Here is a 27,581-nt window from a genome sequence, read left to right as displayed (position 1 = left end):
ATATATTAAAATTTGTAAGATAGGGATTAAAGTGGTAATGTGAGAGAAATGTTTAGCCTTTACCCCCCACCCCCCGCCCCCTCATGCTGGGCATGGAACCCAGGACCTTGCACATACTAGGCAAGTGCTCTACCAACAAGTTACACCCCAGCCCAGTCTTAATTACTTATATAGCAGAGTCCAAATACCCACAGGTATGTAAGAATAGTATAATAATACTGGATAATCCATAGAAGGAATTTACCACAATAGATCACCAGAGAAAAAACAATGTCATTTGGATAGATTCAATGCATGCATTTGATAAATTCAGTTGTAAGTAATGTTTTCCACTTAGATTTCTTTACCTTCATTTTGATCAAGAATAAGGCGGGAGATGTAGCTTAGTGGTAGAATGCCTACCTAGCACCTGTAAGGCCCTGGGTTTGACCCTAGTACCATAAAAGAGAAAAATTAAAATGCATCCCATTTTGACTGCGAGAATATTACTAGCAAGACTATGAGAGAATATAATCAGAAACTTAGAGCTTTATTATTTTGGTAAATGACCACAGACACTCATGGAGAATCTGTCACCAATCTTAAGGGGAAGGCAGTATAACAGCAGTTAAAAGTAAGAACCCTGGAGCCACAGAACCCTGGGCTTGTTCTCGGCTCTGCCACTCTCTTGCAGTGTGGCTGGGGGAAGATCACTTAGCCCTGTGTGTCCTGGTTTCCTCTGCAGATGGGGGACAGCACTTTCATGGGCAGTTGGTGTGGGGCTTAATGGGTGAATGTCCACACAGTACATAAAACAGTGCTAATGAGGACCACGCTGCCCCTCACTGCAGTCCCTGGAGCTTTCCTGATGATGCCTTCACTGCGGTTTCTCTTCACGCCCTCTTGATCTTAGCCGAAAAGCCAAGCTAACGACTCTATCTAGGCTTTGGTAAAAGTGTTTCCCCTTTCAGATCACAATTGACCCTTCTCTCTGTGTGTCTGAAGGTGAGTGATTTCACGTGGAGCCACGATGGGACTCAAGCACTTATTTCCTATCGAGATGGGTTTGTCCTGGTTGGTTCTGTCAGTGGACAAAGACACTGGTCATCTGAGATCAACCTGGAAAGTCAAATCACATGTGGCATATGGACTCCTGATGACCAACAGGTAATGCCTCCGACTCGGCATGTGTAATGGTAAAACCTTTGGGGCTGAGGAGGAAGAAGGGTGTGGGAGAGAGGGAGCTGGTGTGAAAGCCTCTTAAAGATCATCACAGAGGAGAGAACCAACCATCAAGGTAAAAACTAAAACAAAAAGTCTAAATGAAGCATAGATTTCAGGAATGATATTTTTCACCAGTAAGGTAACTGAGTTAACATTTTAGTTTATAAAATATTCAAACAAATTTATCTTAAAATTCATATGAACCAATTAATAAATAATGGATATAAAAAATAATTCACAAAAGAGAAAGTTCAATTAATAACCATGATAGGAAAATATTCATTCTCTGGGGAAATTTTAAAATTAGCACTAGGAGGGTATATTTTTCACCTATTAGTAAAAAATAATAAAATGGGCTGGGGATGTGGCTCAAGCGGTAGCGCGCTCGCCTGGCATGCTTGCGGCCCGAGTTCGATCCTCAGCACCACATACAAACAAAGATGTTGTGTCCGCCGAAAACTAAAAAAAATAAATATTAAAAATTCTCTCTCTCTCTCTCTTTAAAAATAATAATAATAATAAAATGACACAGGTGATTTACTGATTATGATAAGAATGTAAGCAAGTAAGCATTCTTATTCATTCCTGGTAATAATGCATATTAGACCTTTGGAGAAGCAATTTGGCAGAGTATGTTGAAAGGCTTACAAACTACTGTCCACCTTTATAATATGCTTTTGGAAATTATCTAAAAGAAACAAAAATGGACAAAATTACCTATAATCATAAAGACATTATATATGGTAGTAAAATTTGTCAACAGCCTTGTCTAAAATAGGAGACGGGGCTGGGGCTGGGGCTGGGGCTCAGCAGTAGCACACTTGCCTGGTGTGTGTGAGGCACTGGGTTTGATTCTCAGCACTGCATATAGATAAATAAAACCAAGGTCTATCAACAACTAAAAAATAAATCAAAAATAATAAAATAGAAGAATGATCACATAAACCATGGCATAACCAATTAAAAGAATATACAGTAACTCAGTAAATTATAGATTGTGGCTATAAAGATGATATAATAATCTGAAAGAGCTTTTAGGATGTTATGTGGAAAAAAATTAGGATATGAAATGGCATGTGTGTTATGTTGCCACATCATAAAACAACCCAAAGAAACCCATCCATAAGTTGGAAAGGACTGGACAGAAATGAATCAGAATCCCTCAGTAGTTATTTGATGGATGTGAATCTACAAAGATGCTTCACTTTTTGTTTTTTCAGTAGTGCTAGGGATTGAACCCAGAGCCTTGCATTGGCTGGGCAAGTGCTGTACCACTGAGCCACATCCCTATTCTGTGGTTCATCTTCCAAACTCTTAATTTCAAAATTGTTTTTATTATGCCTATTTGGTTTTCATGATAGTATATAATAACCTTATAAAATTACATTTTGATAATTCACTCTTAAAATATAAGGATTGACAGGCTAAAACCTTTGTAAATATAAACCTTATGTTTTATGCCAGAAAATTTCCTAAAGAGATTTAAGTTTAGTATTTGTAAAAGCAAGCAATACAATATGGAACTGTAATTTTTGTTTTTGAGCCTCTTTCTTTCTTTCCTTCTTTCTTTCTTTTTAACTGAATTGCTTTCCTCTGATCACCACATAATTTATTTCATGTTTCCATTTTTTTAATTAAGAAAGGCAAATATTTTTTCTTTCCTTAAAATTAGTATTACTAGATTTATGAGAACATATTTTCAACTGCAAGTTCCTTCCCTTGCTCCCTGCCACACACGTGTGTGTATTCATAGGAAGCCTTTGGATTTATTGTAAAGCTTTACTATCCCTAGAGTATCCTCATAGAGAAGTCCATGAAGTGGCCTTGTACAAAGCACCTGACCTTTCCTGCATCAGTTTCCTCCACTGTAAGGACAGGTGTGAATTATTTCCTGCCTCATTCACAGGGCTTTAGTCATGATCAGATGAAGGAACAGATGTGAAAGTACTTAAAAATAGATCAGTGGGAGCCCTGGCTTCACATCCTTCCTCTCACAAGCCCATGTGCCTTCTGCGAGGCTCACCTCGTGGTCCCTTGACAGTCTGTGCCAGCCCGTGTCCTCAACAGACTGCACACTTTCCTTGTAACAGGTGTGGGTCCCACTGGAGATGCCCCAGTGAGTGAGACATCGCTCCTCCTTTGGAATGCTTGTAGATCTGTGGAGGAGACAGATGATAAGCATACTGCCATTATGCCTGGTGGAGGTCCTGCCAGTGGAGCAGACAGACCCTAAGCTATCTAGGGGGTGGGGTATGCCACATGAATGTGGCATGCGGTAGAGCCTGGGGTATCCATTCTCTCGGGTTAGATTTGAAGCAGTGGACACTGACCAAAGGAGCCCACAGTGTGTGGCTGTGGCCATGGGAGCCATGAGGCATGATGACATGCCTGGCTTGTTCTGTAGTTTGCAGGCATCTGCAAGGGCAGAGCCTGTATGGTGGGGGGCGGGGGTGGGGGCGTTCAGGACCAGACCCTCTGCCCTGATAATTGCTGTCACTCCCAGGCAGGATTTACACTCAGCAAAATGTTTCACTGTCTTTCAAAAATGGTTTGCAGGGCACAGAAGCATGATGATTCATGGACAAACTTAGCATAGAGAGAAGGTGGTTATTGGATATCCTGGCAGTGATAATAATATTGGGAATCCAACAAGTTCAACAAATTTGCTGAACAAAATTCAACATATAAATTTTGGGGCACATAATTTAGCCCATAGCAAACTAATAAAAATTACACCAGAGAACACAAAATTCATAGAAAAAACAATGACATAAACTCAGCTTGATAAACTTAAGGCAAATTTATAGATAGAACAGTATTTGTAGGGCTTGGGGGAAAAAACAGAATGGCATAAATAGAAAATGACAAAGAAATAAATATAAATATGATAGGAAAAAATATCTGTGGCTCCTACATTGATCCAGAGTAATGCAGCAGAGAAGCCCTTGATTCACAGCCTAGCTTGTATGGACAAGATGTTTCATTTCCTCTACGTTCTCCAGGGGTTGGTAGAAGACCATATCCCTTGATTTATGAAAGGGCTTTGAGATGGAGGTATTTGAAGCTGTCCTTCCAGCACATTTTGGGTCTTAGTGGCCATCTGTGCACTGAAGAATTCTGCTGAGAGCTTGAGATGTAGAAATGGTGACATTCTCCAGCATGTTCCTGGGACGACCATGACTCTCCTCAGAGAGCAGAGACTAACTGGCATGTCTGTGTCCCCTGAGAACAGGACTAAAGGGAAAAGCCTCAAATTCAAATTTCAGGGATTCAGTCCAAATAAAAAAAAATTTTTGTATTAGCTGTTCTCAGCGCACACAGTATGGGAAGAAACTCCTTTGATTCCTGGCGTTCTTGGGAGAGCCCTAAGAAGTTCCTCAGTGCCTTCTGCTATGGGACAGGGCTCTACAAGAAATGTGCTTGTGACTTTGTCCCTTTCTCATCTCTGGACTCCATTCCTCCCAGAGCTCCTGCGTCATGGCACTTACATACTGTGGCTACCTGAACCATTTTTTTAAAAGTAATTTCAGGAGAATTTCAAGGCATTCAAACGTATACATTTAGGAAACTTAGCAACAGCTGTGTTCTCCCACGGTGGGCGTGGCCCGGTCAGATGGGAGTGCTTGTCTTGCCAGCATGTGTGGCTTCCCTCCCTAGGCAGCACTTCATCCAGCACCCTCAGTTCACCTGTCTTCTGCTCAGGCTTACCTGCGGCTCTCCTAGCCACAGGTGCACAGTAACCTCATCTATGGGCTGTGGTCCCCGCTGAGGTCTTCCTAGCAGCCTGGTGCTTCACTGCACTGCCCCTCCTCTGCCTGGCCCTGTGGGCAGTGATTCCCTTGCAGCCCCAGACGCTGTTCTCCAGCAACACCTGCCCTCTCGGCTGGATCTCGCCTCTTCCCAGCCTCCCACCTCTGCCTCCACTGCTTCCTCACTGACACTCCCTCATGCTGTGTCTAGGCTCCAAGCTTGGGCCCCTTCCCTGTTTTCTTTTGGAGGTACTAATTGGTGAGAAATGAACTGTCACAGATAACTCACATGGTCAGTGTGTAAATGAAAGAATATTCACTTACTTTTAAAATATAAGGCTATGACGGAAGTAACAAATTAGAACTCAAGGAAATTTGCTACTTTCCCAAATGTGGTCCAAGTAAAAAATGATTCTTAGGGTTTTTAAATTGTATGTATCCTTCTTCTTTAATTGAATAAAATAAATTTCATTAATAATAACATAATTTTTCTTAATTTATGAAAATTTTTAGTATCTCATAAAAAGTAAATAAAGAACCCACATATTTTGCATCACTTTTTAAATACTCCTTCCTTTTTTTCCCTTGCTATATTCTTATAACAAATCCCAGGCAGTGTTGTGAGGTTAGTGTCACAGCCTGGCTGTTCTTCACAGCAGGGAAGGTCCTTAGATGTGGGTTTGCCTGTGGCTCTGGGCAGTGTCCATCAAGGAGATGGATATTCCTCCCGAAGATTTGTTTTGTCTTGCACTGTCAGACAGGAAGGGAATTATAAAGGGAACTTTAAAAAGTAATATAACCCTTTGCTTTCTCAGGTAAAAACAGTTTTATAAACCAAAATAAGTTGCTGAGATTTAACACATAGGTAATAACTAACACACTACACCCCCCTTGATAGAAAAAGTCAGACATGGCAAACCCCTAAGTCAGTCACAGTTCATTATTAGCAGGCAGTTTTCACTCGCTGTAAGAAAACATTTCCCCCTGCTGGCCCCTGAAGGCCTGCTCCCTCATCTCCAGCCCTGCTCTAGTTCCAGGAGCCTGCAGGCTGGGAATCCTGTGGTATAGGTTATTACTCCCCTGGAAAGACTCAAAAGCCGGTGTTCAACAATAAAAGAGGAGGGTAATCTCTCTCATACAGACTCTTGAACTAGATTATTTCCCTAAAAAAATTACCACAAAACCTCAGGACCTCCATGCCTGTGCTAAAGATCCTTCTTGTACACGATCTGTGAGTAGGTTAGAGGACCTGTTGTATAGAACTGCTGGTCATAGCTCAGGGAGCACAGTTTGCACGTGAGATTAAACCAGTCCTGGGATGATCCTCCTTCCTCCCTCCCCACCAGATCTGTGCATGACTTTGTTGTAGCACGTGCATTACAAAGGGGGAGGCCCAAGTTTATTTTAAGCCCCCAACTAAACATATATAGGATGGTTCTTGCCAAAATAGGCAAGAAGTACATGAATCATCACAGTTAAGGAAGAGTGGAAGCTACTCAGGAAAGAAGTTGGGAGATGGCCTCCCACCCTTCCTGGCTTTCTTTATCCAACTATTATGCTATTTTGCTTCTTGATGCTTCTTTTTATGTGTGTATTCTGGAAATTTTGTTGAACTCTTTGTGGGAGTAAATGTTTCTTTAGCAGAAACAGATGCGGCTACTGGGTTTATACTCTGTCTCATTTTCTTTGTCAGTGTTGTTTTGGTTACTGACAGTGACAACTAAGATGTTTGGAAGCGCAGTTGCTCTGTACTATCTCTGGACTCAGATCATTGATGAATCACTGAAGATTCAGTATAGATGAATTAATTATAAAATACACTAAAAGTATTTCCTGAAATTTACATTGAACAAATTAGATTCGGGGTGGAAGACGGGAGGAGATTATTCATATTCACTGGCTTTCTTTACATATATCTTCTTAAAGGTAGTTTCTTGCTTATTTAGTGTTAGATTTTCTTTTTAATTTTTTTTAGTTGTAGATGGACATAATACCTTTATTTATTTTTATGTGGTGCTGAGGATCAAACCCAGTGCCTCACATACGCTAGGCAAGCACTCACCACTGAGCCCCAACCCCAGTCCCTAGATTTTCTTTGTGTGTTTTTATTAGTACCACATCATGATGATGGCCTTGGTTTTGACTCAAAAAGCCTTTCCTAAATGCCAGTGTTTGGCCAGGTGGCTAAACTATAGGCTGGGTCTTTTTAGGATTCCCTCTGGTGTTCCTGTGGAATTGCAGTGACTGTCCTTTCTCTCCTCTGTCCTCAGCAGCCCATGTAGCATTGCTGCCCTCAGCACAGAGTGCATACTGTGGCATGCTGGGAGGAAGCAAGGTGTGTGCTCTGCTCAGGCCCCTCAGAGCCCTCTTTCCAACTGCACCTGACCTTACAGGAACTGCAGGATCTGCATACAAATGGCTTGATTCACACCCTCTTCCCCCTCCTGCCCTCCTCCTCCATAAACTAATAGCTTGAACAAACACTGGCATCACTCTGGCATCACTTCTAACAACTCAAGGCTATGTCCCTAGAATGATGACACCAGCCCCTTTCATTTCCTGCCTGGGAAAACTCAAGGCTGCCAAGAAAACTGACTCTCCCAGCCATCACCTGAAGATTGGGCCCCATCTCCTGTCACTGTGGGAGGGCAGGGGCCTAATTATGATAAGCCCTGGTTAGCAGACCTCGGAGTCCGAATCACATCGACAAACCCCTTCCCACTTTTGTTCATTTCTGCTCTCTTCAGGCCCTTGACACGTCCCCTCACTCCTTCATTCCTGTCAACTCTGCACAGAGGGAAGTAAAATTAAGCTCATGCTGGACTCTTGTCCCTGCCACAGCAGTTATTGCCCATTAAAACCTGTTCTGCCTGATGTGACCTGTGTCAGGCCTTGTTTGTTGGCACCCATCACGAGTGCTACAGGGTCTGCTCCCATCATTGTGCCAACGGCCCTGGCTTACAGCCCCGGAAGTGTCCACCCAGCCCTTGGGTGAAGACCCTTATTAGTAGCCACGGGAAAAAGTTACTTTCATCATATTTAGAAACATTTAGAAGTATTTTAAGGAGTTGTAGCATTTGAAATAGGAAGGGTTTGAGAGTTCATATGTTGTAGCTTTGTGGCAGGTAGGAGATCAGCACTCAGGCAGAATGGGCACTGTTACTAGGTAAGTAGGTGTCACCCGGGGACTAGCCCCACTGCCCCGCCCCCGCCCCCAGTCATTGGTGTGGGAAAGATAGAGCATTCCCATGTTCCAGAGGACACATGGTGGAAAGGCCCCTTCCGCTGTCCCTCAGCAGCCAGTGCACTTCCTGAGGCATGTGCTTCTAGTGCTATTTGTCCTGAAGATGTTCTCACTGAGGCCACTTTTTATCACCTCCATGGTCAGACTGCTCCTTTTCACAAAACCCCAGAAATTGCCACATGTTTACAAGGTTGGATAAACTTTACAATGGAATTTGAAGATTTGGGGAGAAAATATTCTAGTAACAGGAATTATTTAATAAAATTAAATTTGAGGCCTGAGGCAGATAGTATATCTCCTCTGAAAATCTTCAAACATGGGATAGTCTCTCGTCTTTATGGATTAGTTTTCAAGTGGTCTTTTCTGCAGAAAAGAGGTGAGATGACTTTAAAATTACATGTTTAGTCCAAAGATACACATTTAGAAGTGATTATTACAGTCAACTGTGAAATAACATTTCATATCTCTTGGGGGGGGGGAGGAAATATTTTTTTGAGTGAGCAATTTTCAGCTGTCTGATTTCAATAACTGTTTATTTCATTGCAAAAATGTCAGACCTGGCCTTGAAGCACCTCTGAAGGCAAGTATTCTGAAACTCAAAATGGAGATCTTTAAAACAAAGAAAGGAAGAAAGAAAGAGAGCAGAAAAAACAAAACAAAACAAAAAAAACCCAGCCATCCTCTGACAGCATTTAGACAGAGGCACCTTCTGGAGGGAGGGAGGGTTGCTGTGGCTGTCCTCTCAGTCCTGCATCCTCGTAGCCAGTTCAGCTGTCTTCTACCAGCAGAGTTAAGGTTTCTAGTAGGAATTTGTCATGCCTCCTTCAGGAACTAGATCCAGTGTTGGTACTCACACTCCATTACAAAAGAACTAAACATTTATGGTACTTTACCTTTTGAAGTTGAAATTTCTCAATGTAGTTTTATTCTAGAATTTAGATGAGTATCATATCAAAGATAACAGTGCTGGAGAGATGCCACTGCTTCCCAGACACATCTTCCTAATGATTTGGCATTCTCTCCCTACCCGCCTTTGGTTCATGACTTGGTTCATTTTAAACTACTGGTAATAATTGTGTTTGTTTAAAAATGATCACATCTAAAAATAGCTTAAAATGGATTACATTGAAAGGAAAAGATTATATATGCATACCATAATTGCATTGCTCTTAAAAATTTCCTTGCTGGAAAATAAAATAAACCCAAAGAGACAGTCGTTGAAGTGGTATGGCCTGACCCACACATCTCTGCCAGCTTATGTGGTCTCGGGGTACACATCACAGAAGGAACATTGTACCTGCCCTGTGGAGCCTACAAGCCACAAAAGGAAACAGCATGAAAATAGAGGACAGAAATTTACATAATTCATCATCGACAGTGTTTCAGGAACCAGTTTCATAGGAAGATTTGAACATTGGTTTCTAGTTTTCAGAAGAAAGGAAAAGTTTTCATTTGTAAGAAATGTTGGGCAGGAAATCAATTTTAGTCATTGAGCATCTAGTCAGGACAGCAGCATGTGACAAGCTAGGAGTACAGACCTGCCATCAAAAAGCTTATGGTTTACAGGGAAACGGACACACAATACCAGAGTCAAGTTCAGAGTGTTGGGGAACCGTGGTTCGCGGGAGATTAATTCTGTGTGACCGGTCTCTAGAGCCCTTCACCTGAGCTCTCCGAGTACTTGTTAGATACTAGACATTACCTGGGACATTGGAGATGAAACACAAGCCACACTTTTAGCTGGAAGGGAGCTGGTTGTGTGCTTGCTGTGAGATAAAGATACTAACACACTTCATTTTGAATATGTTGACTTCAGTGGGCCTTGGGCGTATCCAGGGGAAAATGACCCCGAGGCAGCTCTATGTATAAGTCTGGGACTGGGGAAAAGCTTGGCAGGGTGTCAGCTGTGAATGGCGTCTGTGGTGCTGTGGGTCTGGGCCTAGGACCATCCCTGAGGAGCAGGAAAGGATTACCTGAAGGGTGGGTTGTACCTTGTAAGGGACCCCCAGCCCCAGCCTGTCTCAAGCTGGCTCATTGCCCAGGATTAGGGAGCAGAAGCAGCAGAGATCCATGCCTTTGCCATGTGTGTATTCATTATTCTTAGACTCTTTGTCTGGTTCTTTTGAAGTTCTTTGCTTGCATAAGCTTTAACTCATTGGAGGTTATTAGGCATGAAAACAACTTATAATGAAGAGGAGATTTTTTAAAATCTGATTTCATGTTTTACCAGTGTTTGTCATTTATCTGTGACGAACTTGTTCCAAAACAGAGTAGCTTCCTCCATCAAGTGCTTCTTTTTCCATTTTCCTCCCATTTTATTCACAGACTATCTTTCCATGGGAGCTGTAGTTGGTATGGATTAATGGTGGGGGATCCAGAGACTTTTTTTGTTGAGTTTTGCTTTAGTGTGATGCTGAATTCAGGAATGATATGTCTGTTTTTTCTATCTGGTATCTGTTCCTTTTTCTCTAAAATGGAAAAAAAAAAAATCTGAGCAGTACTCAGAACAGAGACATACCCACCCTTGGTTCACACACACTTTACCGCACATCATGCACAATGAGAGGTTCCGGGAGACACTGATGAGCAACGCTCACGGGGTTCAGGTCTCAACTTGGACCACTGTAACAAGATGCCACAGACCTGGTGGCTGAAACAACTGAGGGTGGCCTCACAGTTCTGAGGTTTGAAGGTTGAAAATCAATTTGCCAGCCATTGCAGGTGAGGGCTCCATTCCTGCTCACAGATAGTTGCCCTTTCACTGTGTCCTCACCTGGCCTTCCCTCAGTGGTTGATGGTGGAGAGAGAAGCCACGCAAGCTCAGATCTCTTATCACAAAGGCCCCACTCTCAAGGCCTCATCTAAATCTAATCATTTTCCCAAAGCCCTGCCTCCAAATACCATCAACATATAAATTTGGTTGACGGCAGGTACACAACATTCAGTCCATGCTCTTAGAAGCGTATAGTCTGGCATAGGTGTCGGAAGGAAACCAAATACCATAAAGTAAAGATAGGAGAACAATGGCAAATGTGCCAAAGAGAAGACTCGGGGGTGTTAGGAGGACCCATAACAGGGAGGGCTCTGGGAAGTTGTTGGAATTGGTAAATGTAAGTCCTGACTACTTCTGAAGAATAATTGTTTGCTGGCATCTGCTAATGAATTATTTTCATCAATAGAGTCTTATGTGATAAAACAATTCTTTCACCTACTATGAAGGTTCATAGGTACCTTTTCAAAATAGTGAATAGGCCTGGGGATGTAACTCAGTGGTAGGGTGCTTGCCTAGCATGCGGAGGCCCTGGGTTCCACCCCCCACACTCACACTCATAGTGAAGAAATGAGGATGTAGACTAGCCTGTTCCATGCACTCACCCATAGCACTAGTGGCACATTGGGATTCCCACACCTCTTTCACCTGTAAAACATGTAAATTGTACATCTCAGGTAAAGTTTTGAGAAAACACATTCTCTGTTTACCATTGTTGTTGAAAACTGCTGGACAGGCACATTAAACATCTGCCCTGGGCTGGGGTTATGGCTCAGCGGTAGAGTGCTCACCTCGCATGTGCAAGGCCCTGGGTTCAATCCTCAGCACCACATAAAAATGAAAGTTAAAAAAACAGAAACATCTGCCTTCCAGAGCTGAATTCAGCAGGTCTATGAGCCCTGAGGTCTCCATCCCTGAGACTGTGCTGGATGAGAGCTTTGTAGATATGCCATGCCATTGAATATTTATTATTCTATTGACAGCTAGAACTCCAGCTCTTTCTAAAATGAATTTCACAGTGTTCCAAAGAAGTTTCATCTGCTTTTCCTTTATGCAGTATACACTAATGAACTCATCACTGCCTCTGGGAGAAATTATTTTAACCTTCATTTAGTGTTCACTCATTAAAATATAGATATTGATTAATAGAATATTTGATAAATAGTTGGTTTCTTCTAAAACAGCTCTATAATTCTATGAACTTAATACTGCTTAAGTGCACCATGTTTTCCCTGGCAGTTAGTCTGTCTCAGACATCAGCAGAATTGCCTTCCGTTGTCACTGACTGTAATTCATTCATTTCACACACACAAAAAAAATGGTTATGAGTGCCCACTGGGCAACCAAACTGCCAGGTGCCAAGATCCAGCTGTGCCATCTGCTGTAAGGAGGTTATGTCAGAAGCCCAAGAGCAAAGAGAAGCAAGGACAAAGAGGCCTCGAGTAACTTTCTCTGGGTGTAAGTTCTAGCCTTTCTAGTCAGGCAGCCAGCCTGGCCTGATCACTTTGTGGTGTGGTCAGCCTATTTGACTTCTCCCAAGTTGTTTGAGTCTATAAAATGATTTGTTTTTGATTTGTCACAAATCTATAAGTGATTTGTGTGGTATATATTTTCTCTTTGGCCAACAAATTTAAACATTTTCTTCTAAAGTTAAGAGAATTATAATAAATCTCTTCTTTATCTTTATTTTCCAGAAAGGTAAATTAATATTGTCTTTTATTAACCCTTCTTCAATGAAAAAACACAAAAGAGAATTAAATTTTGCTGGTGTCATTTGGAAATATCCATACAACCTAAGGTGTTCATTTTGCTGTTAGTTCATTTTTCAATATTAGAGGTCTAGAATTCTTGCAATAATGGCCAGCTGAGTGTCTGCTATTTAATATTTTATGTCACTCTCAGTTACTTCACTGATTTTTTTTTTTTTTAGTCTAAATATATTTTGTCCTAAAATCAGTTGAGACAAACAAGGTTTGCCAGAAACCACAGCACTTTGTCCCACTCAGTTGAGGCTTCTGGTCCTTGGTTGCAGGTGCTGTTTGGCACGGCCGACGGGCAGGTAATTGTCATGGACTGCCACGGCAGGATGCTGGCCCACGTCCTCCTGCATGAGTCTGACGGCATCCTCAGCATGTCCTGGAACTACCCCATCTTCCTGGTGGAAGACAGCAGCGAGAGTGATACCGACTCAGACGACTACTCCCCTCCCCAAGGTAGCCAGCTCGCTGGCCCTCTCTTTCTTACTCATTTAACAGCCTGGAGCCCCATAAGGAGAAAGAATTGATTTGGAAAAGAAAGGGTGAAGGTTTGCCATCGCGGCTCTCTAACTTACTGGGAAGGGTTCTTGAACTGAAATGCAAGGCACAACTGGCCTGATCTCCCCTCTTGGTGTGACTGCTTCCTCTCTGCTGTCCCTTTTCTCAGGATCAGGGTGAAGTTGATGATGCCCCATGGGATTAGGTTTTCTTAGATGTAAAGAATAACGATGGCTCTTCCTGTGTCCCTGGGGTGCTGTGGGGTTTAGCTACTGAGCAGGAATAAAGAGCTTTAAGATGGAGAGTTCTGTGCAGTTAAGTAGCTTCATGTGTGGCATGGACAGATCCCTCAGGGTTCTGAAGCCTGTAGCTTTACTGCATGAGAAGAGAATCAGTTTTGCCACAGTGAAGGCCAGGGTCTGGGCCATACTTCATGCCTATGTTTTCTCCTGATTCAGGCAGAAGCTAGACCCCTTCTCAGGTCACATGACCCCTCCACCCCTCCGTGACCTCACTATGATACCAGACACTCTTGGTGGAAATTGCTTTAGGCGACTCCAGCCTCTTGTGCTCAAGCAGTGTGTTTCATCTCTCCTCCCCTTAGAAGACCAAAAAAGTAGAAGGAACCCTCTGGTGTGGTTCTGCCCTTCACCAGAGTCAGTATGCAGCACTGGCCTGTATCCTTTACCAGAGTCCCATACTCTGCGCCCACCAATTTTTTTTTTTTTTTCTTAAGAAAAATATATTATGACACAGTGGAAGGGATCGGCCCCTTAATTAGAAATGGTCACACTGTTGCAGGCTGCTGTCCTGGACAGTTTCTGACCTCTCCTTCTACTTGGGGCCTGTCATCCTAGGAGGAACTGGTCCAGGAAAAATTGGAAGTCACCCCCATCAGCCTCTGTCTCCACTGGTACTTCTCCCTCTTGTCACAGAGACAGAAATAATATGGTATGCTTCCCAGCAACATGCACATTGTGTGAAGGTGTGGTTTCTCATGTGAAAAGCATTAAGATTGGCTGTAGGGTTTCCAGATCACTGGGTCTTGAGAGGGAGAGAGTTCCTAGCACCTATACATTCACTTGGATGGTGACTTTCCTTTTCCAAATAGACAACAGCCTCAGGTGAATCATTGGTCATATTTCTACAGTCTCTGAGCAAGAAAGTCAAAATATGGACTCAGCGCAGAACTCCTGTCTAGTAGGGTGAATTTAGATTCACTCAAACCATGTTATTACTGGAAGAAATGGGATCCAGAGACCAGATTTACAAAGCAAGTCCAGAGTCAGCCCAAGACATTAGTCAGTCCGTGGTGCTCCTCTAGCCAGTTACCCTTCTCAGAAGCAGGGAGCACTTTAGGGGATGACAGGTATTTGCATTTCAGATATAACAATATTCTTGGTGGCTTAGAGAATTGGAGTGCAGAGGTAGGTATAGTGCAGTGTCTTAGCATGAAGACATTAAGTCAGGTGGATATCGGGCAGGCCACCCTGGATGGCTGCTGGAGTTGAGCTCATATGGCCATGACACTTTCTGAAAGAGCCCTGCCTCATCCAGGTATGTAGAGGGACTTTCACTTTCTCAAATAACACGTGGAAGACCCAGTCCATAGCCCCTCACATACAAGCACTCCTGGAATGTGCAAAGCAGGATTTTCTTTATGGTGGCCAGGAGCTGCGTATATAGCACATGGAACTTCAGCCTTCTTTCCAGATTTTCAGTCTCTTATGGGAAAAACTTAAGTGGGAAAGAACTGATTGTGACTACTGTGGTTGCTTATTGCCTTTAACATTCAATGAAAGAGCATTTATTATTGAAAAGAGCTTTTTTTGATGCTTTGGACCCAAGTTAAGAAAATGTTTTTATCCTCCTTCCCACTATTCTTGTATGTTGTATAGCATTAAAATAATTTGCATTTATTAATTTGCATGACACATTAATATACAAGTTAATAAACTTCACACATATTTTCACCACCCTGCAGTTGCCTTGGGTTGCATATTCCATGTCCTTCTCCTCATTCTGACGTCTTCTGCTAGTGCTCTACTGATGACTTGTGTGGCTCCTGAGTGGTGCAGTGACTGCCTCATTTGGTGACATCCCAGTCCAGAGTGAGAGCTGCATCACTGGGCAGTTTTTAGGGCACCACGCAAGAGCACAGCCTTGTTGCCTGCTTCTCACTTGGCACTTGTGTTTCCACAGATGGTCCTGCAGCGTACCCCATCCCAGTACAGAACATCAAGCCTCTGCTCACCGTCAGCTTCACCTCGGGAGACATCAGCTTAATGAACAACTACGATGACTTGTCTCCCACTGTCATCCGCTCAGGGCTGAAAGGTACAAAACGCTGCCATGCCCCATCCCCGCAGCCCTGTGCACGAATGCCTTCTGGGCTGATGTCACACACCTGGTACTTATTGATTCCTGTCCTCTGCAGTGACTTCTTCTATGCTTAATGGAGTCTGTTAACACAGGTCACTCCCCTAGCTCCTCTGCTTACCTGACAACTCCATAGCTGGTCTTATCTTGAAGAGGGATTCCCATCAGTCTTTGTCCTACCCTACTCCCTTCCTCACTCTGACAAGAATGACCCTCCCAGGTGTATGTGTGTTTGCATCTGGTTCACACTGTCTGCACAGTAAACGGATACTAGCACCTGCCATTCTTGAGGCAGCAGATGTTGTACAGTCATCATTTACACAGAAGCTCTGTAATTTTAAGAATCTGACAGGCTTATTAAGGTACCAATCATTGTGCAGTAATGCTACCTTGAAAGACTTGTGGAGGTTCTGCAACGGCCAGATGGAGGCGTGGATGTGAAGGGCAGCCATCAAGCGCTGCTGCCTTCTGGATAGAAAATCAGTGGCCATAGGCATTGGAAGTGCTCTAAATTTTTCAATTCCAGAATATTAACTGATGTTGTGGCCCTAGTGAGTTCTTTGGAAAAAACAGTCTGTTTCTTGAGGATTGAATGGTGTAGTGTAGAAAGATTTAAAAATTCAGTTCCTGGCTGGGCGTGGTGATGCATACTTGTGGGAGGCTGAAGCAGGAGGATTTCGAGTTCAAAGCCAGCCTCAGCAACAGCAAGGCCCTAAGCAACTCAGTGAGACCCTGTCTCTAAATAAAATACAAAATAGGGCTGGGGATGTGGCTCAGTTGCTGAATGCCCCTGAGTTCAATCCTCAGTACCCTCCCCCACCAAAAAAAGAAAAAGAAACAAAGAAATTCAATTCCTGGATTGCCTCTGGCTGATATTTTCAAAGGACCTACTGTAACCTGAATAGGGAGGTGAGAAGCCAGCCAGGAACTTGACTGCAACCTAGTTAACTGCCAAAATTCAAAATTGGATGTCAGTCTAGAGAGTTACTGTCCTGTGCTGCTGCTGCTGCTTGTGTGAATTCTTCAGGAATCAGGTCTATATATGTCACTGATGGTTGACCGAAATATATCATACATCTCTAATACCCCCAAGCCTTACTTAATTCTATTTCAAAAATATAGAATATTTTTAGAAGCAGATTATACTCCTTCTTAGGTATCCCCTTCTGCTGTTTCAGAACTAGATTGATAAGGAATTATTTAGCCTATAAAGTCCTGTGCGACATGAAGTATGGAGAAGCCCTCCTTTATACCACACAGATAGGCCTCATTATGAGCTAAGTAAATATTTTCATGCTGATGATGAACTTAAATTCCTTTGCTTTTCTGTAAATTGTTTTTTGAATGTTCTGTCTTTCATGGATCTAAATAATATGTTTGGTCATCATAAGCTCCCCCATATAGTTAGTAATCTAATCTCTATTTTTCTTCACAAATTACATTTTCAAACTTCTTAACCAAGTTATTTTTTTCTTAAAAATCTGCCACTACTGTTGGAATTCTGAATTTGCTCTCTATGAAATATCTGGTCATGACTGAAAATAATATAATTACCACTCAGTTCCTCTTTCTTCTTCACAAGATGAATTTTTTAGTCTTTTTTACCATCTTGCTTATGGAAACTATTTTTTTGCTTTTTGAGTCTGTTGACTTATATTATTCCTATCAAGTCATGTTGTGCTGTAGCAGCATTTCTGACACAGCCCCATCAATGGTGCTGAGTAAGAGGAGGAGTTGGTGATTTGAGGAAGTGATTTAAAGAGGCCCTCACTAAAGTGAAGATTTTTTACCTGAATCATGTTCTCAAAACTCAGACAAATTCAGCATTGTAGTCATTGCCTAACTAGAAATCTTAATGTAGTCTAAAATGTTTTCAATTATTTACACCTTCCTGGAGGGGAGATGCCGTTGTACTATGTCTTCCTAATTTCAGAAAGATGAATGAAATTGAAGTGAACTGGTGCCAGCCAGGATGTACCTCATGGAGATGATTTCTCTTTTCTGTCTTGGTATCAGAATATTTTAGACTTGATCTTACATGTAGCCTGAACAGCAGTATTTTTTATTTTTTAAATTTATGTTTTGTCCACTATTAGTACTGGGAAGAAAAGAGCAGTTGGCCACAGTCATCTACCCTATCACAGACAGGTCTGTCACCTGTCCCTAAAGTCTCTGATTCCCCTGGGTCTTTCTCTGTAACTAACTTAGACAACTTTTCAAGGGGAGAAAGGTGACTCACGTGCCCTTTCTTTGACTTACCACCAGTGCTGTAATTTATGTCATGTGCAGAAGAGTTAGGATTCCAGGTCATCCCTTGTCCCTGTCACCAGCCCTCTTCCGCACCACCTGCCACCCTTGGTTTTCGCTGCAGATTTCTGGGGTTGGGGAGGAAGTAGGGTCTGATGTTGCTTTGTAGCTACTGCCCAGGAAGTTCCACCAGGGGAGGAACCCAGCTGGGGACACAGTAAGCATTGAGTTGGTTCATTCCCTCGGACTTTACCCTCTATGACTTTTACTTTTTCTTGAGGAAGAGTGATTCAGTCATGAGTTCAGGTATTCCCTGAGGAGCTGGGTACCTCAGTACTGAAAGCAGCTTTCAAAGGCACTTCTTTCATCCCTGTGTGCCATGAAATAAAAGGCCTCCACCCCAGGCTTTGTTTTGCAGAATTTCTTCCTCTTAGCCTTTCGTCACTCATTCTGAGGGAATGGACAGGGGTCAGTTTGGTCCTCACTGGATATGGACACTTTTTTTCCAGTCCTTACTATACTCACTGAAAACGGCCTTTCTAAAGAAGAATCACCTGCTGTTGTCTCCTTCCTCTCACTCTCGCACCACGTGCACATGCATGTGCCCCAAAACAAGAGTCAACTAACAGAAAGGTGACTCGTTACTATGGAAACCTAAGGGACAGAGGGCTGGGTTAACCTCAGGCAGCCACCAGGCAGCTGCAGTGTATGTGGTGTTTGTTAAGAGACCACTCTTTTCCTGCTAAAACCTAGCTGCCTCCTTTGAACCCAGCACTAATCCCACAAAAGAGGTTTCTTTTTAACATGAAAGAACCAATTCTAACTGCTAACTTTAGATGAAAATTTGACCCCCAGCTTTTACCAAGAAAGATCCATAAGATTGTCTGGTTTAAGTTGAACAGTGTAAATCTGCTAGTTTTCTTTTTCTTTTCATATTTTTTTAGTGGTAGGTGGACACAATGCCTTTATTTATTTGTTTTTATATGGTGCTGAGGATCGAACCCAGTGCCTCACACATGCAAGGCAAACGCTCTACCAACTGAGCTATAACCCCAGCCCTGATTTTCTTTTTTTTTTTTTAATTTTAGTTTTTGATGGACCTTTATTTTACTCATTTAGTAATATGCGGGTGCTGACACTTGAACCCAGGGCCTCACACATGCTAGGCAAATGCTCTACCACTGAGCCACAATCCCAGACCAGTCTACTGATTTTCTTTGCAAACACTTAAGAGGCCAAAATGTCCCCCATGTCTTAGCCCCCAAATCATTGAGAAAATAAATGTGTTTGGAAGATGGATCACCTGAATGCTTCTGAACTTCCAGTTCTCTGAATGGGGAACATTAGAAACTCTTGGCCAGGAGTTTCAGGGAGAGTCAAAAGAAGGCTACTGAATATAATATTCATTTGTTCCTCCTAAGTTTTATTTTAAATACAATCTTTAGGGATTTAAAGAATAAGATAAAGTTATTACAGAAACCTTGGGCAAGGATATTGGAGATTGTTTTTTAAAATATGATAGACATGGTTTATAGAACATTTCTGAAACAGAAAGATTCTGACCCAATCATCTGGGCTTCTGTATTCTTCATCATAGTGATATCTGGGAATTGAATGAACATTTGCTTTTACTTTCAGTTTTACTTTCAATTTGTTGTTTTTATGCCAATTTTAAACTCCAAACCCAGAAACTCAGCCCCTGCTGAGGACTCGGTACTCCTGACTGACTCTGGACAATTCCAGGATATTCCTTCTTAATTCCTGAATTCTTGGTGTCAAGGATTTATGAAATAGCCCATTTCCCTGGCAGCTGGTGTGCCCACTATGTGGACCAGGACTGGTCTGCTGAGCATCAGAGGAGCCCACATCTGCATCCCTTGATGCTGCACGTCCTGTAACCGCCAGAACATGAAGTGGCAGTTTTCATATGGAGTTTCTTCTTTGCAAAAGAGTGACTTGCTTTGCAGATGACAACTGTCAGTGTGACTTTGCAACTGAATTCAAGAAATCCCTGAGGGTGTGCTCAGACATATTTGGACTCATTCTCACCTCCAGCAGAAAAGCTCCGTGTGTGCTGGCCTCTGCTGTGAGCAGTCTCTGAAGGCATCTGTGTCCAGGCCAGCACTATAAGGGCAGCAAGCAGCCTGCTTCTTACTTTCAAAACCATTTTGTGACAAAATTCAAAGAATCTTTTTAAAAAATTAAAGAATGGTACAGTTTTCACTCATCTACTAATCAATACAGGTCAGATGAGGAGCCATGGAATTTAGTGTTACCATCTGTGTTTTTTTGTGGGGGATGGGAACTGGGGATTGAATCCAGGGGTTTAACCACTGAGCAACATCCTCAGCCCACTCTTTTATTATTTTTTTTTTTCCAGCAGGCTTTTCTTTATTTGGTATTCAGCAGAGAAGTCAATTGGTGAAGCACCTGGCAAGGCTCATTTTGGGGGCAGAAAATGACCCCTTTTTATTTTTTATTTTGAGACAGGGTCTTGCTAAGTTGCTTAGGGCCTCGTTAAGTTGCTGAGGCTGGCTTTGAACTTGCAATCCTCCTTCAGCCTCCTAGGCCGCTGGGATTACAGGCATGTGCCACTGCAACCACAGTGCTGGCATCTTTATTACCTACCATATTACAGTGATGTTTCTGCCCAGGAGTCCATAGACTCTGTCTTGTTAGCACTTTGACTGTTAGCTGCTTCTTCTTTTGGTGTTCTTGCGTACCTACTTAACACTGCCATTCACTGAAGATTATTTCATTCATGATCCCTACCAGGATTTTCTCTAGACCTAGACCTGGCAGTGAATATTCAGAGCACATTTTAGAAGAGGCACAAATCCTCTAACCTCCATTTTCTGACATCTTAAAAATTTTATTTACCAGGATATTTACTTGATTCTTTTTATTTTTTGTTTTCTGGTTTGTGTCTAACTTTATTCATACAAAAAATCCTTTATTGGTATTGTCACTATTTGGGATTGATTTGTGTTTGTCTATAACTGCTGCAGCTCAGCTCTCTGTCTCCTGGTTTCTGCTGCAGCAAACCTGATGAGGTGTCTTGCTTCATGGAGTATGCTCACTTTCAAGGCCATTGTACAAGAGCATCAGTGACTTCAGCATGCACTGGAATTAGCACTGAAACTCTTTCCAAGGGTGAACTAGAGGGATGTTATGGTCATGTGACTAGAGGCGCTTAGAAGCTGCTGCACTATAGCCCTGGCATTGGAATACGTGCCTATCCTGGCCAGGGCACCTTCTTTTAATTCAGTTCAGCTTCTCTGCAAAATGGGCTACTTAGATATAGATTTCAGAGCTCTTAGTATAAGCCAGATTATGGTTCTGTGGTTTTAAGAGAGAAAAAATGCTATAAATCTTGTTGGTACTTATAGATCTGTTCACCAGCAAGAACTAGGTAATTGCTCACACTGGGATAAGACAAACCATTTAACAGCTACTTGTTAGATAAATAATGGCTTATAGATGGGTGTTGGCATCTCTAGTGTGAAAATTTCTCTGACAGTACTACCTGCCCCCCAGCAAGACTGCTGATCTTCTTTTCTAATAGAAGTCAGTACCTTGTGTGTGTGTATCCTTCATCAGAGATTTACTTGCCTAGTGTTACCCAGGTATCAAATGAGTAAACGCAGGCTTCCTTGACTTAACTTTTTACTTTGAGCGTGTACAAACTCAGCGTCTTCTCTGGGAGTGGAGGGCAGAGCAGTGGGAAGCACTGATGTGACATGTATAGGGTCACAGGTTTTGTCACTTAACTTGCTTAGCAGAAATGTTCCACAGTCTCAGTGCGAAAATGCTGGTGTAGATAGATTATGGAAATGCTTAGAGATAGTTAAACAGTTCTTCTTTTTCTTATTCTTCTCCCTCCCTCTCCTCTGTTTCCTTCTCTTCTTCATACTACTACTACTACTACTTCTCCTCTACCTCTTCCTCTTCCTTCTCTTCTTCTTCTCCTCTTCCTCATCACCATCATCACCATCATCATCATTTTCTCCTCCTCCTCCTCCTCTTGTTTCTTCTTCTTCTCCTCCCCCACCCCTCTCAATAAGGTCTCACTAAGTTCCTCAGCCTAGCCTCTAAATTTGTGATCTTCCTGTCAAAGGCTCCCAAGCAGCTGCTCCACCACACCCACCTTAAAATGCCAACCTTCTTATATCTGGATTTCTACCTGATCTAGATATGTTTTAGAGAAACTGTAATCTCCAACCATGTAACAGCTTGTTTATAATAAGTCTTAAAAGAGAGGATTGTTGGGGAGGGGGCATGGGGGCAGGAAAGATGGTGGAATGAGACGGACATCATTATCCTAAGTACATGTGTGAATGCACATGAGGTGCGATGCTGCATTGTGTATAACCAGAGAAATGAAAAGTGCTGCAATTGTGTACAATGAATCAAAATGCATTCTGCTGTCATATATACCTAGTTAAAATAAAAGAAATGGGTTGTTATCTTCGTGAAAGGGGAGGTCTGCTTGTATATTTGGTTAGCATCTCTATGTTTTAAACTACTGAAGACGCATGCCAGTATGGCTGACTGGCAGTTGAGGAGGGTTGCATCCTCGTGCTGAGTGTCTCTTCTGTATGGTTTCAGAGGTGGTAGCTCAGTGGTGCACACAGGGAGACTTGCTGGCAGTTGCTGGGATGGAGCGGCAGACCCAACTCAGCGAGCTCCCCAATGGTCCCCTTCTGAAGAGTGCCATGGTCAAGTTCTACAATGTTCGAGGGGAGCACATCTTCACACTGGACACGCTTGTTCAGGTAATGATATTAAAGAAAAGTCACTGTGTCAGTATACCCAGTCTGGTAAACATTCATGAGTTTATTATACTCACTTCAGTTATCTTTGACAAATTGTATTTCAGTCATTTTTTTACTTTAATTGAATTTGTTGTATAAACTAGGATTAATAGGGGAGAGAACAGTTTTTTCCTCTTAACCAGAATGCCTTATTGTATTATCCAGTCAAATGAATGAGTAGTAAATAATCAGAGGGAGCTAGTGCGGAACAGCACTCTGGCGTGAAGGCCGAATCTTCATTTATTCACCTAGAGTAAAAATCATCTTTATGACTTCTTGTTGGGACTTCCTAACAAAAGACAGAAATAACAGGAGAAATACACAGAAGTCTGATGCACGTACACCTCTCACATACATGGGAAATAATCAGAGACGGAGGCAGCCCTCAAGTCGATCTAGGCGTCCGGGCTTTGGCTTAAACTGCTCTGCTGAAGCAAAGAGAGAATGTGGGGAGAGCCTCTGTTTCAGCACTACAAAGCAAGGGTCGTTGTCCTGGGCCTTCTCCCCTGGAGTCCCCAGCAGTGTGATGCCCTCCTGCTGCAGAAAGGGGCACGTCCTGGCAGGTGGAGGCGGACATTCCCCCAGCCCATGGCAACTGCTGTGTCTTTCTGTGTCTGAGTGTGGCCTACGTGTTTGTCTTAAGTGGACTCGTGCATGACGTACCTTTTGTGGCTTATTCTGCTTCACATGGTGTCCTCAAGGTTCCTCTGTACAGTGACATATATCAGAGTTCCTTCCTTTTTAAGGCTGAGTAATACTCAACTCCATGAATATAGCACATTCATTTTCTGGGGTCTTTGATGGCAGCCATCCCTTCAGGTGTGAGGTGACATCTCACTGTGGTTTTGTTTTGTGTTTCTCTGGTGACTAGTGATGTTGAGTGTCTTTTTCACATACTCACTGGGCATTTGTATGTCTTTAGAGAAACGTCTGGTTAAGTCTTTTACCTTTTTTTTTTTTTTTTTTTTTGGTACTAGAGATTGAACTCGGGGTATTTAACCACTGCCACATCCACAGCCCTTTTTTGTATATTTTTAGAGCTAGGATTTCGCTGAGTTGCTTAGGGTCTCACAGAGTTGCTGAGGCTGACTTTGAACTTGTGGTCCTCCTGCCTCAGCCTCTCAAGCTGCTGGGATTATAGGGCATGCACCACTGTGCCTAGATCTTTTGCCCATTTTTAAATCAAGTTATTTTGTTGTTGTTGTTGTTGTTGAGTTGTGAGATTTAAATATATCTTTGATAACATCTTCTTGGGCAAGTAAGCATACTGTCCTCTTGTTTGTTCAAGCATCCTGCAAACTCTTTGAGGGGCTACTGTGTGACTGGCACTGAGCTCTCAGGACTGCTATTTAGGAGTAGATAAGGAAGATACATCCCTTCCTTCTAAGCTTGGAAGCCAGTTAAAGAAGGCAGACAAATAATTACACCAAAATTAGATTTTGAAGAACTATTTCCAGGTGCTATGGTAGCATGGAGAAAAGGAGTCTTACTAAGACTTGTTCTTGGTGGATATTTTTCCAGCTCTGCTGGTCTCTCCTCTTATCCCACCAATCCTCAGGCCATTCCAGTCACTCTTACAGCTTTAAGTATTGTCTTTTTTTTTTTTTCTTTACTATTTTTGTAGTCATAGGTGGACACAGTACCTTTATTTTATTTATTTTTATATGGTGCTGAGGATCAAACCCAGTGCCTCACACATGCAAGATGAGCACTCTTCCACTGAGCCACCTCCCCAGCCCCTTAAGTACTGTCTTTATAAAGGGTGGATCCTAGAAAGCGGCCTGTATAGACCCCGTTGCTCACTCACACACCTGTTGACAGTCCAGCACTCACTACCATCATGTCCAGCCCTCGGGGCATTCCCCCACACAGACAGCTCCTCTTCCTTCTGGGTCACGGCCCCATCATGCGCAGCTCCAGCCACAGGCCGGGTCATCCTGACTCACCTTTGCATTTTACCTCCTAGATAACTCAGTGTCTATACCTTGTTTCTCCGCCACCCACCACTCTGTCCCAGCCCCTCCCTCTCACCTTCCCTCCTGGGCCACTCTTCCCTTGGCAGCCACGTCAGAGTCTCTTGTGATTTAAAGGGACCTCCACAAGCTGGCCCTCATCCTCTGCAGGACTAGCTGTCAATACCCCCTCCTTCTCTAACCCTGCCAGTCCTCATCCTGTGCTCCTCAGTCGTGCCGGAGCTCACTTTCCTCCACTTGCACCATGCTGTTCCCTCTGTAGGCACACTTCTCCCCACTCACCACCTGGCCACTCTGCCTGTGCTTTTGTCTGAGAGGAAGCATCATGCTGCAGACCCCACAGCACCCTGTCCTTTTAGTTGTAGTGATGTTCCTCAAAGGTGTCATTATTTCTTTGTCTGTTTCAAGGCCATGACAGCAGGGTCCTGTCTCGTTCGTTGTTCCTGCACGATGTCTTATGCACACTAAGCCTTCTGTCAATATCAGGGTATCTTTGAGTGAAAGAGCCACTTGAACAACGGCAGCCTTCATGCCAGGGCTGTAGCTATATTCAGATGTTTCTGCTGAACACAGAGCAGTTGCTTACACCATGAATTAAGGCAATACATTTTTTTAAAAGAGTGAATTTACTACATTAGGAGACCCGCATGATCAGCGATTTTCATCTAGAAGAAGTACTGTTTGAGAACTCTCACCTCACACCCCCTGCAGGTTTTCTGTTCAGCATGTCAGTCCTACTTGAAACTCCTTAGAGACTTCCTCCTGCAAACTGTCACCAGGCCATGAACGCCCTCTGCCTTGCCTATCTCGCCTATCAGATGCGTCCTGCTCATCCTCAGGTAGCAGACGTCCTGTGGCTGTGCCATCCTAGAGGCTTCCCCTGGCTGCTAACCTGGCCTTTCTCAAAACTGACTCCTCTTCACCCTCAGTCTGAGCTTGAGTCTCACCTCCCAGGAGAGGCTTTGCATAGTATCTTCCCCACGATACTCCACTCCACAGCCGCATTCTATTTTGTTGGGCTGTTTCTGTCTTAGCATGTATCAGAATCTGAGATTCTTCAATTTTATTTCCTGAGTAGTTGTTTCATCCCACTAGAATATAAGGGACCCATGTGAAGCAACCTTGTGTGTCTTATCTGCCACTGTCCTTCAGGTGCCTAGAACCACACCTGGCTTGTGGTAGAGTCTCAATAAGCAGTGGTTCAGTAGGTGGCTGAGCCTCAGGACTACCCATTTTTGTTGCTATGCATTGCTTAATGAGTTCCCAGGGTCAGATAACATAAGATTCTTTGCTATTTGTATTATCCCCTAGTTTCTTCAGCTACTGGCAATTATAGTATGATTTCTCTAAAAAAAAAAATAGTAATAAATTACTTTGAGAAATAGAGTATAGTTTAACTCTGGCATAGGTTAGATGAAGAGCAACAACAGGAAATAAGATTACATGTGCTGTAGGACAGATGTGTGAGGTCTTGAGTGTCTGGCATCTTGGTCCATTCAGGCTGCCATAAGAAAATCCTTTAGTCTTGGTAGTTTGTAAATAATAGAAATTTATTTCTCATGTTTTTTGGAGACTAGGAAGTCCAAAATCAAGAAGTACAGGTTCAGTGCCTCACAGGACTGGAGGGACAGAGTAGAGAGGTAGCGCCCTTCAGCCTCCTTTATAAGGATGCTAATTCTATTCATTTCCTATGATTTAATCTGTTCCCCAAAGGTCCCATCTTTTATTACTACAGCAGTGGGAATTTGGTTTTGTTTTGGAAGGACACATTCAGACAGCAGCACTGGCCAAGAGGTTTAGACTTTGTTGTCTTTGAATTTTTGTTTTATGAGCAAGGGAAAGACAGCAGGGTTTTGGGAAGGCTGATCTGTCAGGGGGCAGTGTAATCCCAGCCAGAAGGAATAAGGGAGAAGGCCAGGAAGTGGGAATAGAGTGGCTGAGGCAGAATTCAGGGAGATGACACTAGACTTGGCTCCTTGCCACCCAGGAGGAGGAGGGTGCTGGCTCCAGAGGCAGAAGCTTTCAGCCAGGAGTCCCGCCAGGTGTTTGGGTGGGGTAATTGGAAGGCACATTGGAGAGATGGGGCAAGAACTCAGGCAGGAGACCAGATCAAAGAGACAGGTAGAGCCTTGTGTAGAGAGACCATGGTTGGAGAAAAGAATTTGTATTAAATGTAGAGAGAGGACAGAGGAGCAGATGACCAAGTGCAGAGCTTGAATAGTAGAGTGATAATCCTCATTTAGCAAGTAGCAGAAGGAAGAAAGAGATGCAAGGGGAATGTCATAAAAGAGCCATTAAAGGAAATATGTCAACTAAGAGGACAACAGTTGAATGTAGACATGAGAAAATTGGATTTGGAGGTTTTAAGGTCAACAAGTCTTCTCAATAGAATAATGGTGATGGCAGTCACATTGTAAAAGGTTGGTTCATTTCATCAGTCAATCTTTATTGAACCATCTTAGTGCCAAGCTTTGTTCTAGATGCTAGACGGATAGCTGTAGTAGCTAAGATAAAGAATGAGTGACAAAATGACTCATGATTGAGTTGAGGCAGCAGATATAACTGAAGTGTTAGCTGTGTAAACTGTGTGGCAGGGATTGAGGAGAAGGGGAAAGCGGGTGGTGCCTTGAGTGTGACCATGCTTACAAACAAATGATAAAGCTTTGTGCAGAGAGAAGTAAAGAAGCAGAATAGCCAGAGCCAGGGTGGGGTGGGAAGTATGGGTTTGAGATGAGTAACTCAAAGGATAGACGTGTCAGGCACCTGGGTCCATTCAGGCTGCTCTGACAAAATCCCCTAGACTGGATGTTTATGAATAATAGAAAAGTATTTATGGTTTTTGAAAGCTAGGAAGTTTAAGCTGAAGGGACAGAAGCACCCTTTAGCCTCTCTTATAAGGGTGCTAATCCTATTCACTTCCTGTGACTTAATCACTTCAGCCTAGAGA

General features: G+C 42.9%; 1 protein-coding gene across 4 annotated transcripts in view; it reads left to right on the top strand.

The window, feature by feature from the left end:
• Nucleotides 1–27,581, top strand: part of Tulp4 (TUB like protein 4) — a 200,339-nt gene that overhangs the window by 147,539 nt on the left and 25,219 nt on the right. For all 4 annotated transcript variants that reach the window (XM_048805898.1, XM_048805899.1, XM_015498640.2 and 1 more), the window contains 4 exons: nt 985–1,146; nt 12,999–13,179; nt 15,424–15,558; nt 22,456–22,622. In XM_048805898.1, the coding sequence (XP_048661855.1) occupies nt 985–1,146; nt 12,999–13,179; nt 15,424–15,558; nt 22,456–22,622 (645 nt within the window). The remainder of the gene's footprint in view (nt 1–984; nt 1,147–12,998; nt 13,180–15,423; nt 15,559–22,455; nt 22,623–27,581) is intronic.

This window comes from Marmota marmota, unplaced genomic scaffold (assembly GCF_001458135.2).
Source record: "Marmota marmota marmota unplaced genomic scaffold, marMar, whole genome shotgun sequence".
NCBI lineage: Eukaryota > Metazoa > Chordata > Mammalia > Rodentia > Sciuridae > Marmota > Marmota marmota.
The sequence above is the reverse complement of the archived record's forward strand: the minus strand, read 5'-3'. Positions and strand labels throughout refer to the sequence as shown.